The sequence below is a fragment of the Salmo salar genome, chromosome 19, assembly GCF_965601325.2.
Source record: "Salmo salar chromosome 19, fSalSal1, whole genome shotgun sequence".
Lineage (NCBI taxonomy): Eukaryota > Metazoa > Chordata > Actinopteri > Salmoniformes > Salmonidae > Salmo > Salmo salar.
Window position 1 is genome coordinate 58879675 of NC_138309.1, and position 19371 is coordinate 58899045.

Sequence of the window (19371 nt, forward strand, 5' to 3'; positions counted from 1 at the left end):
TAAAAAAAAAAAGCACAATGGGGAAAGGGGGATACAAGGGGCAGAACGATAGATTTTTACCTTGTCAGTTCGGGGATTCGATTCGGCAACCTTTCGGGTTACTGGCACAACGCTCTAAATGAAGATTGCTTTTACGTCAGGACACAGTGGATTTGATCAAATACCTTTATTTGATATCGAAATTGATTATTATGGCTTTTATAAAAATATGGCTCATAAAATGAGGATATAGTATGCCTATTTGCCATGAGTTGCCTACCTGTATTTCCTACTCAGAGGAACAATGAGCTGGTTCAGCAGCCAATCTGAAAGCAGTTTTGTGTCCCAGTCAAAATGAAGACATCCAATCACATTGCTGTAGAGGGCGGGACTTCGATAGCTTTGTGCTTTTCCCAGGTGAGCTAGGTCATTCAACACAACATGGACAAAGGTAATTTTAAAACTTAAAAATCCGGTTAAAACAATAGCTTGAGTTTATCCGAGGATATCTGTATGCTGTCGAGTGAATTAATGTAGCGTTAACACCTTCCAGCAACTTAGTAGTCAGTCATTGTTGGTGAAATGGTGCTGGTGAATATCTGCACATAATCAACGCTTTAGTTTTTATAAATGTATTTTTCAGCCGTACAATTCATTTTGTCAGAGCGTTTTATTTTATTTATTTATTTTAATTAGACTATATAGAAATGGCAAACATGCCACGGTAGGCTATTGTACAGCTCCCAGGTTGTTGCTGACGAACTACGCAGATAACGTACGCATTACCTCTAATAAAACATATAATAGTAAGGAAAGTGTACTTTAAGGCCGGTCTACTTTACATGCCAGTAGTTTGGGATGCTTGACTAACATAATGTTGCCAACAGTGCATTCTATTTACGCAGTTAGTTCAACGTCGCTGTCCAAGGTCCCGAACAAGCCGTAGGCGCATGGGGGAAATCCTCCTTCATGACGACACCGGGTTTATCACGCATTGGGTTAAGTTTAGTCCAAGGTATCCATGGCATCGAAAACATGTGACATCGTGTCTGTAATTGGGTCAGGCAGGTTGATGAAAGTCAGCTTAAGAAACCGTTATCAAAAAGAGCTCAGCCGTTCATCATTGCTCAACCTACAGTCGATATGATCTAAGAAATTGCAGCATGTTTGAAATAATTGAGCAACATGTATCCTTATCAGTTCGCACATAACATTTGGTTGGTTATTCAATTGGATGAGGTATCTGACCCTGCATGATATCTTACCTACTGCATACATTGGACAGGTCTGTGTTTCTCATGGTGTTAGGTGGGGGAGTGAGATTCACCATGGCCAGGAATGGACCAGAGTGTGAGTCCAGGGAGGCAGAGGGTCTGCCAACATGTCACAAACCACCCATCTGCACTGGTGAGTTACCATGCTACTCAATCATGCCAATATATTCTGTTAGTTTATGTTCTGGCTTCAGTGCATGCATTTATGACAATTTCAAGCCATTGAATTGTACTATGATCTGGTTTCATCAACCCTGAGCCTCCATCTCCTTCTGTTCTAGGCTCCTTCATCCAGCGCTGAGCCCCTGGAGGAGTGTGTACTGGGTAGGCGTGTGTGAAAGAGGACCCAGCTCCTGGCCATGGCTCACTCGTCAGACCCCTCCTGCAGGGACGCAACCCCCGGGACTCAGAGGTCAGGCACGGCTACGCGCCACCTCCTCCGGAAGCAGCAGCAGCGCCGTGGAATCCGATCTTCCTCCCCCATGGGCCGGGTCATCCTCATCAACTCTCCTGTGGACGGTGAGGCTGCCGCTCTGGTACACCACACCGGAGATTGGCTCAGATCAGATTAGCGTGCCCTCTAAGGCATGACCGGTGTTTGGCATATAGGCCTCCCCTCATCACAATCCATATACTGCTACACAGACAAGTTAAGCACCATTCGTTTTCTTAATTAATGTGTTCAGCTCTTTGAAGACAGATTATATATTGTGGCATAAAATTAACCCCGTATGACATACAGGCGAAAAGTGCCTTTTTGTGATCCCTTATATTATCAAAGTGTCACTCATCAAACTTACAGCAGAATTTCCTCTTGGGGTTCACCTGGTAGTATCTGTATTGATCTATGACGTGTTTGTCAGGTGGAGATGACAGTGAGGACATCCATACGGTCACAGTGGATAAGAGTGTGGATGGCAGGCTGGGCTTCAGCGTGCGTGGAGGCTCAGAGCACGGCCTCAGCATCTTTGTCAGCAAGGTAGAGGACAACAGCTCCGCAGGTAAAAAATACATCCAGACAACTATATATCTGTGTTACACATTTAGTCTACACATGACAGGTGTGACATAACATGAGTGACACTGTTCTACCTTGACTGTTTTTAAATTGAGAGACCGACTGTGTGAGCGTCTGCATCTGTATGTCTGTGTCCATGCATGTACTGTACAGGGCATTCAGAAAGTATTCAGACCCCTTGACTTCTTCCACATTTTGTTACGTTACAGCCTTATTCTAAAATGGATTAAATCATTTTCCCCCCCTCATCAATCTACACACAATACCCCATAACGACAAAGCGAAAACAGGTTTTTAGAAATGTTTGCAAATAAATGACTACAAATATTTAAGTATTCAGACCCTTTGCAATGAGACTCAAAATTGAGCTCAGGTGCATCCTGTTTCCATTGATCATCCTTGAGATGTTTCTACAACTTGATTGGAGTCCACCTGTGGTAAATTCAATTGATTGGACATGATTTGGAAAGGCACACACCTGTCTATATAAGGTTCCACAGTGGACAGTATATGTCAGAGTAAAAACCAAGCCATAAGGTCGAAGGAATTGTCCGTAGAGCTCCGAGATAGGATTGTGTCGAGGCAAAGATCTGGGGAAGGGTACCAAAACATTTCTGCAGCATTGAAGGTCCCCAAGAACACAGTGGCCTCCATCATTCTTAAATGGAAGAAGTTTGGAACCACCAAGACTCTTGCTAGAGCTGCCCACCCGGTCAAACTGAGCAATCGGGGGAGAAGGGCCTTGGTCAGGGAGGTGACTACAAACCTGATGGTTACTCTGACAGCGCTCCAGAGTTCCTTTGTGTTGATGGGAGAACCTTCCAGAAGGACAACCATCTCTGCAGCACTCCACCAATCAGGCCTTTATGGAAGAGTGGCCAGAAGGAAGCCACTCCTCAGTAAAAGGCACATGACAGCCTGCTTGGAGATGGCCAAAAGTCACCTAAAGGACTCTCAGACCATGAGAAACAAGATTCTCTGGTATGATGAAACCAAGACTGAACTCTTTGGCCTGAATGCCAAGCTTCATGTCTGGAGGAAACCTGGCACCATCCTTACGTTGAAGCATGGTGGTGGTAGCATCATGCTGTGGGGATGTTATTCAGAGGCAAGGACTGGGAGACTAGTCAGGATCGAGGGACAGATGAATGGAGCAAAGTACAGAGAGATCCTTGATGAAAACCTGCGCCAGAGCGCTCAGGACCTCAGACTGGGGAGAAGGTTCACCTTCCAACAGGACAACAACCCTAAGCACACAGCCAAGACAACGCAGGAGTGGCTTTGGGACAAATCAACCTTACAGTAAAATGCTTACTTACGAGCCCCTAACCGACAGTGCAGTTTTAAAAAACATGGATAAGAATAAGAGATAAAAGTAACAAGAAATTAAAGAGGAGCAGTAAAAAATAACAATATATACAGGGGTGTGCCGGTACAGAGTCAATGTGCGGGGGCACCGGTTAGTTGAGGTAGTATGTACATGTAGTTAGAGTTAATTAAAGTGACTATGCATAGATGACAACAGAGAGTGGCAGTGGTGTGGGGAGGGGGGCAATGTGAATAGTCTGGGTAGCCATTTGACTAGATGTTCAGGAGTCTTATGGCTCGGGGGTAGAAGCTGTTTAGAAGCCTCTTAGACCTAGACTTGGAGCTCCAGTACTGCTTGCCATGTGGTAGCAGAGAGAACAGTTTGTGACTAGGGTGGGAGGAGTCTTTGACAATTTTCAGGGCCTTCCTCTGACACCGCCTGGTATAGAGGTCCTGGATGGCAGGAAGCTTGGCCCCAGTGATGTACTGGGCTGTTTGCACTACCCTCTGTAGTGCCTTGCTGTCAGAGGCCGAGCAGTTGCCATACCAGGCAGTGATGCAACCAGTCAGGATGCTCTCGATGGTGCAGCTGTAAAACCTTTTGATGATCTGAGGACCCATTCCAAATCTTTTCAGTCTCCTGAGGGGGAATACGCTTTGTCGTGCCCTCTTCACGACTGTCTTAGTGTGTTTTGGACCATGTTAGATTGTTGGTGATGTGGACACCAAGGAACTTGAAGCTCTCAACCTGCTCCACTACAGCCCCGTCGATGAGAATGGTGGCGTGCTCGATCACATTTTTCCTGTAGTCCACAATCATCTCTTTTGTCTTGATCACGTTGAGGGAGAGGTTGTTGTCCTGGCACCACATGGCCAGGTCTCTGACCTCCTCCCTATAGGCTGCCTCGTTGTTGTTGGTGATCAGGCCTACCACTGTTGTGTCATTGGCAAATTTAATGATGGTGTTGGAGTCGTGCCTGGCCTTGCAGTCATGAGTGAACAGGGAGTACAGCAGGGGGCTGAGCACGCACCCCTGAGGGGCCCCAATGTTGAGGATCAGCATGGCGGATGTGTTGTTACCTACCCTTACCGCCTGGGGCGGTCCGTCAGGAAGTCCAGGATCCAGTTGCAGAGGGAGGTGTTTAGTCCCAGGGTCCTTAGCCTATTGATGAGCTTTGAGGGCACGACGCTGAGCTGTAGTCAATGAATAGCATTCTCGCATAGGTGTTCCTTCTGTCCAGGTGGGAAAGGGCAGTGTGGAGTGCAATAGAGACTGAATCATCTGTGGATCTGTTGGGGTGGTATGCAAATTGGAGTGGGTCTAGGGGTTCTGGGATGATGGTGTTGATGTGAGCCATGACCAGCCTTTCAAAGCAATTCATGGCTACAGATGTGAGTGCTACGGGTCGGTAGTCATTTAGGAAGGTTACCCTAGTGGTCTTGGGCACAGGGACTATGGTGGTCTGCTTAAAACATGTTGGTATTACAGACTCGGACAGGGAGAGGTTGAAAATGTCAGTGAAGACACTTTCTAGGTGGTCAGCGCATGCTCGCAGTACACATCCTGGTAATCCGTCTCACCCTGCATCCTTGTGACTGTTGACCTGTCTAAAGGTCTTACTCACATCGGCTGCGGAGAGTGTGATCACAAAGTCTTCCAGTATAGCTGGTGCTCTCATGCATGTTTCAGTGTTATTTGCCTCAAAGCGAGCATAGAAGTAGTTTAGCTTGTCCGGTTGGCTCGTGTCACTGGGCAGCTCTCGGCTGTGCTTCTCTTTGTAGTCTGTAATGGTTTGCAGCCCCTGCCACATCCGACGAGCATCAGAGCCAGTGTAGTATGACTCGATCTTAGTCCTGTATTGACACTTTGTCTGTTTGATGGTTCATCGGAGGGCATAGCGGGATTTCTTATAAGGTCCTTGAAAGCGGCAACTCTAGCCTTTAGCACAGTGCGGATGCTGCCTGTAATCCATGGTTTCTTGCTGGGGTATGTACAGTTGAAGTCGGAAGTTTACATAGGTTGGAGTCATTAAAACTAGTTTTTCAACCACTCCACACATTTCTTGTTAACAAACTATAGTTTTGGCAAGTCGGTGAGGACATCTACTTTGTGCATGACACAAGTAATTTTTCCAACAATTGTTTACAGACAGATTATTTCACTTATAATTCACTGTATCACAATTCCAGTGGGTCAGACATTTACATACACTAAGTTGACTGTGCCTTTAAACAGCTTGGAAAATTCCAGAAAATGATGTCATGGCTTTAGAAGCTTCTGATAGGATAATTTACATAATTTGAGTCAAATGGAGGTGTACCTGTGGATGTATTGCAAGGCCTACCTTCAAACTCAGTGCCTCTTTGCTTGACATCATTGAAAATCAAAGGAAATCAGCCGTCATACCGCTCAGGAAGGAGACGTGTTCTGTCTCCTAGAGATGAACATACTTTGGTGCGAAAAGTGCAAACCAATCCCAGAATGACCGTAAAGGACCTTGTGAAGATGCTGAAGGAATCAGGTACAAAGTTTCCATTTTCACAGTAAATCGAGTCCTATATCGACATAACCTGAATGGCCGCTCAGCAAGGAAGAAGCCACTGCTCCAAAACCGCCATAAAACAGCCAGACTACAGTTTGCAACTGCACATGGGGACAAAGATCGTATTTTTTGGAGAAATGTCCTCTGGTCTGATGAAACAAAAATAGAACTGTTTGGCCATAATGACCATCGTTATGTTTGGAGGATAAAGGGGGAGGGTTGCAAGCCGAAGAACACCATCCCAACCGTGAAGCACGGGGATGGCAGCATCATGTTGTGGGGGTGCTTTGCTGCAGGAGGGACTGGTGCACTTCACAAAATAAAATGGCCTCATGGGGAAGGAAAATTCTGTGGATTTATTGAAGCAACATCTCAAGACATCAGTCAGAAAGTTAAAGCTTGGTCGCAAATGGGTCTTCCAAATGGACAATGACCCCAAGCATACTTCCAAAGTTGTGGCAAAATGGAGGACAACAAAGTGAAGGTATTTGAGTGGCCATCACAAAGCCCTGACCTCAATCCTATAGAAAATTTGTGGGCAGAACTGAAAAAGCATGTGTGAGCAAGGAGGCCTACAAACCTGACTCAGTCACACCAGCTCTGTCAGGAGGAATGGGCCAACATTCACCCAACTTATTGTGGGAAGCTTGTGGAAGGCTACCCAAAACATTTTACCCAAGTTAAACAATTGAAAGGCAATACTACCAAATACTAATTGAGTGTTTGTAAACTTCTGACCCACTGGGAATGTGATGAAAGAAATAAAAGCTGAAATACATCATTCTCTCTATTATTCTGACATTTCACATTTTTTAAATAAAGTGGTGATCCTAACTGACCTAAGACAGGGAATTTTTACTCTGATTAAATGTCAGGAATTGTGAAAAACTGAGTTTTTAAATGTATTTGGCTAAGGTGTATGGAAACTTCCGACTTCAATTGTGGGGAAGACGTCATTGATGCACTTATTGATGAAGTCAATGACAGATGTGGTGTACTCCTCAATGCCATTAGAGGAATCCCGGAACATATTCCAGTCTGTGCTAGCAAAACAGTCCTGTAGCTTAGCATCTGCTTCATCTGACCACTTTTTTATTGATGTAGTTACTGGTGCTTCCTGCTTTAAGTTTAGCTTGTAAGCAGGAATCAGGAGGATAGAATTATAGTCAGATTTCCCAAATGGAGGGTGAGGGAGAGCTTTGTATGCATCTCTGTGTGTGGAGTATAGGTGGTCCAGAGTTATTTTCCCTCTGGTTGCACATTTAACATGTTGATAGAAATGAGGTAAAACTGATTTAAGTTTCCCTGCATTAAAATTCCCGGCTACTAGGAGCGCCGCCTCTGATTGAGCGTTTTCTTGTTTGCTTATGGCGGAATACAGCTCATTCAATGCTATCTTGGTGCCAGCCTCTGACTGTGGTGGTATGTAAACAGCTACAAAGAATATAGATGAAAACTATCTCGGTAGGTAGTGGTCTGCAGCTTATCATGAGAAACTCTACCTCAGGCGAGCAATAGCTCGAGACTTCCTTAGATATCGTGCACCAGCTGTTGTTTACAAAAATACATAGACCGCCACCCCTTGTCTTACCAGACGCCGCTGTTCTATCCTGCCGGTACATCGTATAACCAGCCAGCTGTATGTGGATATTGTCGTCGTTCAGCCACGACTCCGTGAAGCATAAGATGTTACAGTTTTTAATGTCCCATTGGTAGTTTAATCGTCCCAATAACTCGTCCATTTTATTGTCCAAAGATTGTATGTTTGCTAGCAGAATTGAGGGGAGTGGGGGTTTATTCGATCGCCTCCTACTCCTCAGAAGGCAGACCGTTCTCCGGCCTCTTTCTCCGCCTCCTCTTCATGCAGATCACTGGGGTCGGGTGCCTGTTCCCGAAGGGAGCCGTATATCCTCCACCTCGGCCTCGTCAGAGCCGTGAAAGAAGAAAAAGGATTCTGCTAGTCCATGATGAGTAATCTCAGTCCTGATGTCTAGAAGTAATTTTCGGTCATAAGAGACGGTAGCAGCAACATTATGTACATAAATAGTATAAAAATAAAGTTACAAACAACGCAGATAAACAAACAAAAACACAATCAGTTGGGGGCACGTAAAACGTATGCCTTCTGCTCCGGCACCATTTTTACAATGGCATTTTTATCTCTGAATGTCCTTGAGTGGCCCAGCCAGAGCCAGGACATGAACCCGATCGAACATAGCTGTGCAGCGACACTCCCCATCCCACCTGACAGAGCTTGAGAGGATCTGCGTAAAAGAATGGGAGAAACTCCCCAAATACAGGTGTGCCAAGCTTGTAGCGTCATACCCAAGAAGACTTGAGGCTGTAATCGCTGCCATAGGGGCTTCAACAATGTACTGAGTAAAGGGTCTGAATACTTATGGATTACATTTTTTTTTTTTTTTAAGAATAAGGCTGCAACGTACCAAAATGTGGAAAAAGTCATGGGGTCTGAATACTTTACGAATGCACTGCATATGTCCACAGAGCAGTCAGGCCTGTGTGTGGGGGACAAGCTGGTGGAGGTGAATGGGGTGAGCTTGGAGAGCATCACTATGAGCAGTGCAGTTAAAGTCCTGACAGGGAACAACAGACTGAGGATGGTGGTGAGACGCGTGGGCAAAGTACCCGGTATCCGCTACTCCAAAGAGAAGACAACCTGGTAAGCACAGACCTCCGATTTATTCATTACACATTCTCTGTCAATTCAGAGCCACAGTTTGGAATTGAGTCCCTTTCACCCCTTGAATAGTCTCTGATTTGATTGTGTTTAGTTAGAATCCTGTCAATAAAGCTTTATCTAATTAGCAACTTAAATTCCATAGTTTCTTTAAGTACTTATATAGGTCTGATCATGTCTTTACATGTATTTGATACATGTATATATCAATGGTTCGATTACTCTTAGCCTAAATGTTAGAGTATAACTCTATTGCAGTGTAGATCCTTATGTACCAGTATACACAGAGTGTTGAGCGTAAAAAAAAACAGCAGCGTTACAGTTCTTGACTCAAACTCGTGTGCCTGGCACCTACTACCATACACCGCTCAAAGGCAATTCAATATCTCATACACAATCCATGTCTCAGTTGTCTCAAGGCTTAAAAATCCTTCTTTAACCCGTCACCTCCCCTTCATCTACACTGATTTGAAGTGGATTTAACAAGTGACATCAGTAAGGGATTATAGCTTTCACCTGGTCAGTCTGTCATGGAAAGAGCAGGTGTTCATAATGTTTTGGACACTGTCAATGGTTTGATTACTTGTAATAGAGCAGAACTCTATTACAGTGTGTACCCATATGTGCCAGTATACGTCACAAAAACATTCAACCCCATAACATATCTCCATTGCAGGGTGGATCTGATCCACGGTAGGATGGTGGTGGAGGAGAGTGGGCGTACACCCTCCGCCTCGGTGGCCAGCTCAGATGGGGCCCTGCGGAGGATCATCCACCTCTACACCACCTCAGATGACTATTGCCTGGGCTTCAACATCCGAGGGGGCAAGGAGTTCGGCCTGGGCATCTACGTCTCCAAGTAGGCTCATACTGTAACATCTCCGGCTTGAGAAACAAAGAAATCATTAGAAATAAAGTTGAACCGCTTTTTGAATTCATCATTTAAATCCTTGCTTAGTTTGAAGTGTCTGTATTTCCTGTGCTGTGCTGGACTCTTATGCCCTGCGCTGTTCAGTGATATTATGACGTGTGCGGTGTCAGATTGGATCCTGGTGGTTTGGGTGAACGGAACGGCATCAATATGGGCGACCAGATCCTTGCGGCCAACGGTGTAAGCTTTGAGGACATCAGCCACAGCAGTGCCGTGGAGGTGCTGAAGAGCCACACACACATCATGCTGACCATCAAGGTGAGTGAGGAGGTTGACCTTCTACTACCTTGAACGTCGAAGACTTTGAAAACAGACAATTGGAGCCTGTGATTCCATATAGATCCAAATGAGATTGTTATAGATTTTTTCCACCGCTGCGTTCATATTTACACGTGGAGATCCATGCTTCTTGGTGTATTGACGACCTGGTAATGGCGGTGTATCACCTTCCAGAATGAACCATGACTACTCTCCATTGAGAAAGTGTGTAGCCCAATTGTAATGGTCAGTGAAAATGGCCCACACAGTCACTCACTCACTGTCTCTCTTTCACACACACACACACACACACACACACACACACGCACACACACACCGTTGCTACAGTACACACACCAAGAGAGCAGGTTGCGTTGCAGGGCAGACAGCTGGCGTACAGTCGTAATATTGCTCGCTCACTTTACCTGTGGCGGTTTGGGTTTCACCCTGTGAAAAATATCCAGGCTGCATGCATTATTCACCAGGCAGCTCAGCCAGGATCAGGTGATGATCTAAAGCACACAGGCACGTTTTGTAGCTTAATGTTTTCCAATTCTTTACCTCGCCTTGGCCCCTCTTTAAAAGGGAAACACTATTACCAGTACTAGGGAAAATAACAGTACGAAGCATGTCAAAGGTGGAATATGTGTTGGGAAGAAAACGATTTCCATTGCTTGTTGTCGACGTGTGGACCTTTTTGCTGCTCTTTCTCTACGTTATATATGATTCTGTCTTTGTGGTTCTAGAGTTACTCTTGATCCGGTGAATGGGTCAAGAACTCTACTGTAACCTATTTGCATATCTCTGGCCGCATCTTTGCAGGAAGCGGGACGATACCCTGCCTATAAGGAGATGGTGGCAGAATACAGGTGGCTTAACAAGTGTATGTAACCATCTCCTTACCTCATGTAGCCTATATTATGTTTCAGGTGTGGTTTTGAATTATTTAAGAAAGCAACGGGCCACTGGTGACTTTTGCTAACTTTTATTTTTGAATATAGATCTTCCACACAAACAATTCAAAACAAACACTAGATCTGTACTGATGTGTGTGTCTCCTCTCTCAGTGGCCAGTGGCAATGGGACTCGGCAGTCTTCCTCCCAGGGCTCGGACTCCAACTCCTCTGCCTCATCCTTGTCCTCTGGGACTCCTATCTCCTCTCTGAGCGGACTGTCTCAGGTCATGTTCCCCCCCAGCCTGCCCTTTGGCATGGACATGGTGGACGTCTGTATCTCTACTGAGGACCAGAGGTCTGAGTCTGGCCAGTGCACTGACACCGCCATCCAGACCGACCCCTCGCCTCACAGGATGGGTGCGGACACTAGCCACAGCCTGGGGGCCACCACCCTCCTGCAGGACTCGGCCATCCGGGGGGAGGGAGGCAGGGAGAGAGGAGAGTCCCCCAAAACGGCCGTCCTAATAGCCCTCAGTAGACCGAGTCAGCCCATCCATCGCTCCCAGAGCCAGGTCACTGTAGCAGGTGAGGCCAGAGGGGTGGACTGGTTTAGATAGAAAGGGAGTTTACTGCAACGATTGGACAACTCAGAAGAACTTGTTTTTGTAAAATGACTGAGTATAGTCTTGTTTGGTTGAGGCCCTGTCTCCTTCCTGTCCTGCCATAGAGGTGAAGCAGACGAAGCAGAGGAAACAGCAGAAAGGAGGGAAGAATCCTGAGAGGAGCACCCTACAGCGCTCCAAGACCTTTGTCAACCTGCTGTTCAGGGGTCGCAGGAGAGACACCTCCAAGGGGCGCTCCAAGTCCCCCCCCAAATCCGGGGCAGGCGGAGGTTAGTAGTACCTCCAACGATCCTGTAGACTATAAGAGAATAACTTTAGTCAATGGTACAACTAGCTGTTATTTCAACAGAGTTTTACTCTGTCATTATGAGTCAATATAAGTATGGCTAAAACCAGAGTTAGTTTGTTATAGAGTTGAGTTGGTATACTACAACCAGCTGGGTGTTGGTTATGTCCCTAGATGGGGAGCGCAGGCGCAGACCCAGCGGGCCGGATCCAGAGATGCTGGGGGTGGTGGAGGGCATGGCCCGCAGGCTGCTGAGTGAGGACGAGGTGGCCTCCGTCATGAAGACCTGCCGACGGGTATGGAGCCTGGGGCCTGGGCAGGAGAGGCACCGAAAATATTAACTGTTATCATCCTTATTCCATGGATTTTTGCATGCAGTGTTATAGTCACTATTCTCTTGCAGTACATAACAGAGCGTGTGGTGGAGAACCTGGTCCGCCACCTGCTGGCCGTGCTGGACCGGCCTGAGAAGCTGTTGCTGCTGAGAGAGATCAGGTACACAGAGAGGCAACAACAATAGTAACAACATTCACTTTAAGGATTTAGATAGGAAGGGGAGCGGCCAGTTGACGGATTTAGCATTCGGCTTAACTCACAAATCCTATTATTTGATGACTGGACAATGAAAACAATCCTGTTCTTTTTATAAGCTAATAACTCTCTCTTCCGCTTTAGAATGCTGCTGCCTCCAGCTGACCTAGGGCTTTTCAACAACATGGTGGTCCCATTCGAAGTGGAGGCCTATGATATCTTGAAGTACCGTTCTGGTGAGGAAAGACATGCATATTCATAGAGTAATGTACACACTACCTGTACATTCAACAATACATTTAAAGGAAAGCATTTCCATTCTTTAAATTACCCCTTTTCTCCCCTCCTTTATCATGTAGTCAGATCCCCACTTCTGCGCTCCCCCCAGTCTGGACGAGCCCCCAGACGACACCTCATCACCCCTATCCCAGGTCAGTACGGTCCCATCTACAGTATAGCAGTGTTTAATTCATTCTTGGGGGAGGAAGTGCAGGCTTTTGTTCCAGCCCGGCACTGTCACACCTGATTCAACTAATTGTGGTTCAGGTTGAAGACCATGATTATTGGAACATGGTTTTAAAGTCGTGTTGGAACACAAGTCTGCTCTCCAGGATCTTGGTTGTTACACTGACTCCTGAATCCCCATGCAGACTTCCAGGGTGGCTTTGAGCTCCACAGTGCCCAGGAGGTGGAGAGGGAGAGCCAGCTGCTGGAGGAGTTAGAACGGCTGCGTCTGTCTGCGTCCCAGAGCCCCCGGCAGCAGCACACCCATACCTCCAGAGCATTCCCCCCCCTGCTGGACGTCCCAGTGGATGGCTACGCCTCCTCAGACTCCCTCCGTCCTCCCCCCGTCAGCCCCCTGCTCCCCAACTGGCTGCTGGCCCACAGCAACACCACCGACCCCCCCTCCACTCTACGAGGACACAGTGGTACAGTCCGCTCCGTCCACTTTGATGTGTCAATGGACCAGGGAGATACCATCTCAGAGCGGGGGAGGTCTCCCTTCAGGAATGGGACTTCCAAGGGTAAAAAGGAGAAAACTGATAAAAGGGAGAAAGAAACTGTGTTCACTCTGCAGAGTGCTCCTCGACGCAGCAGGCCCCTGTTGTCCCAGGTGTTTGGCTCTGGCCTGGACGCTGACTTCACAGCAGAGGGGTTGGGAAGGGAGCAGGTGAACGGTCATCCCAGCTCCTCTGAGAATGGCCTCAATGGCAGCGCTCCGGTCATAAAGTACGAGTTGAAAACCGTCAGCATCTCCAAGACTAAGCAGTCACTGGGTGAGTTCATGTACAGTTCTTATGTCACGGTGTCACAGTTTGCCATCCTCATGGTTTACCAAACAATTGCACCTCCAGTACTTCTCTGTAATATGTGTTTATGAATTAATTATTATAGAAAGGGGTCAGCAAAGTAGCTTACAAAAGAGCCAATACAAATGTGATGTTTCACTCATACAATTCAACACATTTTTGATTGTTTGTGTATGTAATAATGCCTTTGTTTTCCTGGTCCAGGGATCAGTATCTCTGGTGGGATGGAGTCCAAGGTGCAGCCGGTGGTGAAGATAGAGAAGATCTTCCCAGGAGGAGCCGCCTCCACGTGTGAAGTCCTGAAGGTACACCTGTTCTAACCTGTGTTATGACCTGTTATAAGCTCTAAGGCTACAACCGGTCTCATTACAACATGACCCATAAACCACCATTCGGATAGGCATTTCACCTTATGAACATCACACATTCCATTCAGATCTTTTCCAACTAATTTGAATTGACCCGATTAATGGAAATATGAATGTCGCTAGTGATGAAATCAAACATAGTGATGAGAGAGAGGCCCAAGGTAATCTCAAGGGATCCTTGTTATAATAAGCGTTTTGAAGGAGCTCTTTTATTTGAGGGAAGAGTACTGATCTGAGGGGGGTATTTGAGTAATGCATGTTTTGAACCGGGGCATTTAGACTCTTTGGCACCACATTATAGAAAGAGAACAGAGAGCAATGCAATCAGAATGTTTTTGAGGTCAAACAACAACGCAAAGTGATGTTGAATTGAAAGGGGGCAATGTGTGTGTGTGTGTGGGTGTGTGTGTGTGTGTGTGTGTGTGTGTGTGTGTGTGTGTGTGTACAAACTAGAGCAACAGAGCATGCACAAGACAAATGTATTCACTAACCTTCCTTCCTCTGGTTGCATCCCCAGGCTGGATTTGAGCTGGTGTCAGTGGATGGAGTGTCCCTGCAGGGCGTGACTCACCCCCACGCTGTGGAGATCATCCGCAGGGCTTTCAGCAACAAGGCCAAAGACCCCATGGTGTTTATAGTCAAAGTCCCCAAAAGCCCTTGACCCAAGACTGACTCACTGCAGAGAAAAATGGGTCTTTGGCCTGGAGGCCCAAGACCTAAAGAGACTAGAAGCAACACAAACAGAACTACAGTGTGCTGGAAGAAGGGGAGAAGAGTGAGGAGTGAAAAGTGACAGTCTGATGGAATTCTATAGGTTAATAGGAAACTCCTGTTTCCTCTATGGTGAACAAGAAGGATCTGGTCAATCTAATGAGGGGACTAAGAGACCTGCTGCCATGGGAACCAGCAGCCAGTGTCCTAGAGCGCCAGTTCACACAATCCTTCACTTTTCATTATTTGCTATAATGTATTAATAATCGCATCAGACGTTCACAAATGATGTAAAATGAATATACACATTTATATAGACATTTCTTAGGACAATACTTCACTTAAGTCAAAACTGTAATCCGAGTGCCTTCCAGGACCCCTGTGAACTGAACGAATGGTTGTCTGTCCGAGCCATAGAGATAGATAGACAAAGATGAGTCCTCTACGTGCCATTGAGGCAATCTCCATTTTGAAGTAGTCAATTTTCTTCTTCAAGATTGGCAGATCCCTCCTGATGACTCGGTTGAACATGACTCCAGAGTCACCAGGAGGGATCAGCCCATGCTAATAACAGCCTTTTGGCCACTAGAGGCCTCCATCATTGGCTATGGTCTGAGCCAGTGTAGAGCGGTGGCTAGCATACCTGCTTGTGATCAGAAGATGGCAGGCTTGGATCCACCTGTCAGTTGATGGTAATGTTAATACCATGTATAGACACACAGGGCCATAAACTGATAGTGATCATCTTGATTGGAAAGTCACATGTTAATATCAGGTGTAAACATGACCTGAGTTTCTCTAATTATTGGTGAAATGTCTACAGGCCACAATCTGGATACAGGAGAGTGACATGTTAGCACACTGTATAAACAGGACTTAACATAATAAAATAAAGAGCCTCTGACTATTTATTTTACTACTGTGGCTTGATGTTCCTTTTCTGACCTACTCATAGAATAAACCACTTAATACATGCTTTTTGATAATTACATTGTTTATCTTGGCCAGGTCGCAGTTGTAAATGAGAACTTGTTCTCAACTGGCCTACCTGATTAAATAAAGGTGAAATATATATACATTTTTTAAATAACAGAAATGTCAATCAGTAAGCCATTAAAAAGCAGCTATTCGTTTTTAATCAATGGTTTTTATTAAAAACAGTCAGTTGGTACAATAAATTTACAGCATGAAAATATACATTTAATGTCTTCATACAAATACTGTGGATAAAGAAAAACATGGAATCATGGAAGGGCATTCAGTCAAACGTCATTATGCCGACGTGGTACTGGAAGGACCCAACAGGACGTGTGACATTGCTTTGGTCAATTCACAGTGGCTGTTTATTTTGAAATAGATCATATCTATATTTCACCATATGTGATTTGTCAGTATTAGGGATATCTACAATGAAGGGTTAACAGCGATATGGGGATATGTACAGTAAGTGTCTTTCTCTTGTGAATGAGTGTGCTTCTTTATACAGAAGTTGATGAAAAGTTAACAGTCATAGCTTGGCCAGTCTAATTTAACTTTATAAAAAAGACTAAGCATCTCTCACTTAGTGCATGTCCTCTCACCTGTACAAAAAGCATGTTCGCAAAACGGCCAGAGCTGCATACAAATATTTTCAGAGAAACAACGATCCATAGAGATGAATCCATCCATGCTATTGTACTTCTGCGGGAGACAGATCACAAAAAGGTAAAGCAGATTATCTTCACAACAATAGAAAGCATATCGGAGTGTGCTTTAATGACGTTTCCTTTTGAATTTCTACGGTTTCCGTTTTGCTCGCTGAAGATACTGTGCCGATACTGAATGAAATGACATCCTGTGTGTGTGTAATAGGGAAATTCGAGATCACTAATGTCCATATTTAGATAATCAAATATGTCATGGAATGAGATGACTTTTGGTAATCGTGACATTGAAGCGTTTCCCTTCTTTTTTGCTAATTAACCTGTTGTATTTGAGAACAACATGCCGAAGAAAACAAGTTTTATAAGGCTCTACCTACCAAGAACACCCACAGTGAATAAGGAGGAAGTACACATTTCTAGGGAGTAGGAGGAGTTCCTTGATGTTCAGTGAATACCACAGACAGACAGGATGTATCCCCTCCACGCTGTACGAGACTCATCTGACTTCAACATCACTCTCCCTGTCAGCGTACTCTCCTATTGTCACATCAGATCACACTGTGTTTGTACGATTTCAAGCCAATAAGGGTCGATATTGGGATCTTTTCAGAACGCTGAGGAACTACCGGCAACTCCTCCACCTGCTCCAGTTTCAGAAAGGCCCAATAAATTCAACCCTCCAAAGCTGCTTGCCGCAGTGGTACGTTACTGTGCTCAATATCAAGGTCTTAGAAATGTTGGTAGTCTATTAGATTTAACACAATAAGCCCAGCTTAATCTTAAAAAGGTAAGGAAACAAACCAAATTAGTAATATCTGCTTAGAACGGCCATGTTTTGACTAGATGTTCACAAGCGGGAGGAGCCTACTGTAGCACACAGAGAGCTTCAACTGCATTTTGAAATCTAGACTAGAAACAGCCACTGTGTGTGTGTGTGTGTGTGTGTGTGTGCGTGCGTCGACATTAGCCAGAGGGAGTCAACCATAAGACATTTGTGAGACGGAGTTGAAGCGCAGGAACATAGGCAGAGTAGACCAACTATAAAAAGACTACTACATACCGTACTGACCCTGATGGAGACCTACTGAAGGATTCTGAAGTGACCTACTAAGCAATTATAGAGGCTCTCTTGGCTTCCTGTAGATGCTCCTAGTGGATCACATGCATATTGCGGATAGAGAGCAGGAGACACTCAGAGAGAAAAGGTGGTGGTGTCAGATCTCAGTAGCGGTGATCTCGTCAAAGTTGATCTCGTTGCCGCTGCCTTCGTCCTGCTCCTCCAGCTCGTCCCGGGTCTCCAGTTCTAGACTGAGCTCCCGCAGCATTCCCTCCAGCTCCCGGTTCTTCCGGTACATCCCCACGTAGTTCTGCTGCAGCTGCTTCTGGTACTGGATCACCTTGTCCTTTTCCTCCTGCCAGACCCTGTGCTCCTCCTCAAAGCTGCACGCCTGCTCCTCCCCCCGCTGGCGTTCTGTGGCTAACTCCGCCCTCAGACTCTCCATCTGCACCCGGAGGCTTTGGAGGGCCTCGCTCTCATAGACCCGCTTGGCCTCGTCGCTCTCATAGGTCAACAAATGTGGCTCCTCCCCTTCCGGGAAGGCCTGGCACTGCCTGCCTCCACTACCATTGTGGGCGGGGGCCTGGAGGCTTGTCTGATCGGCCGCGGTGTCAGCGCGGAGGCGGGCTGTCTCCTCCTCCAAGCGGCCCACCTTCTGGCGGAGGAGCTGGGCCTCACTCTTGCGGCGCTGCAGCTCGTTCTGGCACACCTCCAGCTCCAGGGTGCGCAGGCGGCCGGCGGAGGTGGCCTCCTGTAGCAGGGCCTGGCTTGTGGCGAGCTCGCCACGGGAGTCCCGAAGCTGGCCACGCAGAGAGACGATCTCCCCCACGCGCTGAGCCAGCTCCCCCTGGACATCCTTCAGCTGCTGCTTCAGCAAGGAGATCTCCCCAGACTTCTGACACACCTGAAGGAAACACAACTAGTGTCATATACACAGTGTACACAACATTAGGAACACCTTCCTAATATTGAGTTGCACCCCCTTTTGCCCTCAGAACAGCCTCTGTTTTATTTTATTTACCCTTTATTTAACTAGGCAAGTAAGTTAAGAACAAATTCTTATTTACAATAACGGCCTACCAAAAGGCCTCCTGTGGGGACGGGGGCCTGGGATTTAAATATATATACACACACACAATATAAATATAGGACAAACACACATCACAATAAGAGAGACAACACTACATAAAGAGAGACCTAAGACAACATAGCAAGGCAGAAACGCATGAAAACACAGCATGGTAGCAACACAACATGGTAGCAGCACAAAACATGGTAAACATTATTGGGCACAGACAACAGCACAAAGGGCAAGAAGGTAGAGACAACAATACATCACGCAAAGCAGCCACAAGTGTCAGTAAGAGTGTCCATGATTGAGTCTTTGAATGAAGAGCTTGAGATAAAACTGTCCAGTTTGAGTGTGTGCTGCAGCTCGTCCCAGTCGCTAGCTGCAGCGAACTGAAAAGACTCAGGGATGTGTGTGCTTTGGGGATCTTTAACAGAATGTGACTGGCAGAACAGGTGTTGTATGTGGAGGATGAGGGCTGCAGTAGATATCTCAGATAGTGGGGAGTGAGGCCTAAGAGGGTTTTATAAATAAGCATCAACCAGTGAGTCTTGCAATGGGTATACAGAGATGTTTGTCAAGGCATAGACAACAAGGTGTCGAAAGCGTTCCACAGGGATGCTGGCCCATGCTGGTGTCAATTTGTCTGGATGTCCTTCGGGTGATGGACCATTCTTGATACGCAGCGTGAAAAAAACAGCAGCGTTGCAGTTCATGACACACTCAAAGCTGTGCGCCTGGCACCTACAACCATACCCCACTCAAAGGCACTTAAATATTTTGTCTTTCCCATTCAACCTCTGAATGGCACACGTGCACAATCCATGTCTCAATTGTCTCAAGGCTTAAAAATCCTTCTTCAACCTTA

At 46.1% G+C, this 19371-nt stretch overlaps 2 protein-coding genes across 7 annotated transcripts in view; one reads left to right on the forward strand and one right to left on the reverse strand.

The window, feature by feature from the left end:
- Nucleotides 1-150: 150 nt before the first annotated feature.
- On the forward strand, nt 151-15845 carry LOC106579276 (PDZ domain-containing protein 7). The gene is made up of 16 exons (XM_045702507.2): nt 151-1386; nt 1535-1772; nt 2117-2254; nt 8628-8802; nt 9497-9679; nt 9862-10009; nt 10832-10892; nt 11077-11490; nt 11633-11797; nt 11989-12110; nt 12218-12309; nt 12490-12581; nt 12705-12776; nt 12996-13622; nt 13860-13960; nt 14541-15845. Exons 2-16 carry the CDS (start codon nt 1613-1615, stop codon nt 14682-14684), a joined length of 2694 nt encoding a protein of 897 aa, XP_045558463.2. The 5' UTR covers nt 151-1386; nt 1535-1612; the 3' UTR covers nt 14685-15845.
- Nucleotides 15846-15861: 16 nt separating this feature from the next.
- LOC106579277 (leucine zipper tumor suppressor 2) overlaps nt 15862-19371 on the reverse strand; it is a 49867-nt gene continuing 46357 nt past the window's right edge. For all 6 annotated transcript variants that reach the window (XM_014159054.3, XM_014159047.3, XM_014159050.3 and 3 more), the window contains one exon: nt 15862-18338. In XM_014159054.3, the coding sequence (XP_014014529.3) occupies nt 17592-18338 (747 nt within the window). In that variant the 3' untranslated portion in view covers nt 15862-17591. The remainder of the gene's footprint in view (nt 18339-19371) is intronic.

Excerpts from the sequence above, each read along its gene's own strand:
- LOC106579276 (XM_045702507.2), top strand. The coding sequence starts at position 1,613 with ATGGCTCACTCGTCAGACCCCTCCTGCAGGGACGCAACCCCCGGGACT. Across the intron at positions 9,680-9,861 it reads CTGGGCATCTACGTCTCCAA|ATTGGATCCTGGTGGTTTGG; the intron begins GTAGGCTCATAC and ends GTGCGGTGTCAG. Across the intron at positions 13,623-13,859 it reads CAAGACTAAGCAGTCACTGG|GGATCAGTATCTCTGGTGGG; the intron begins GTGAGTTCATGT and ends TTCCTGGTCCAG.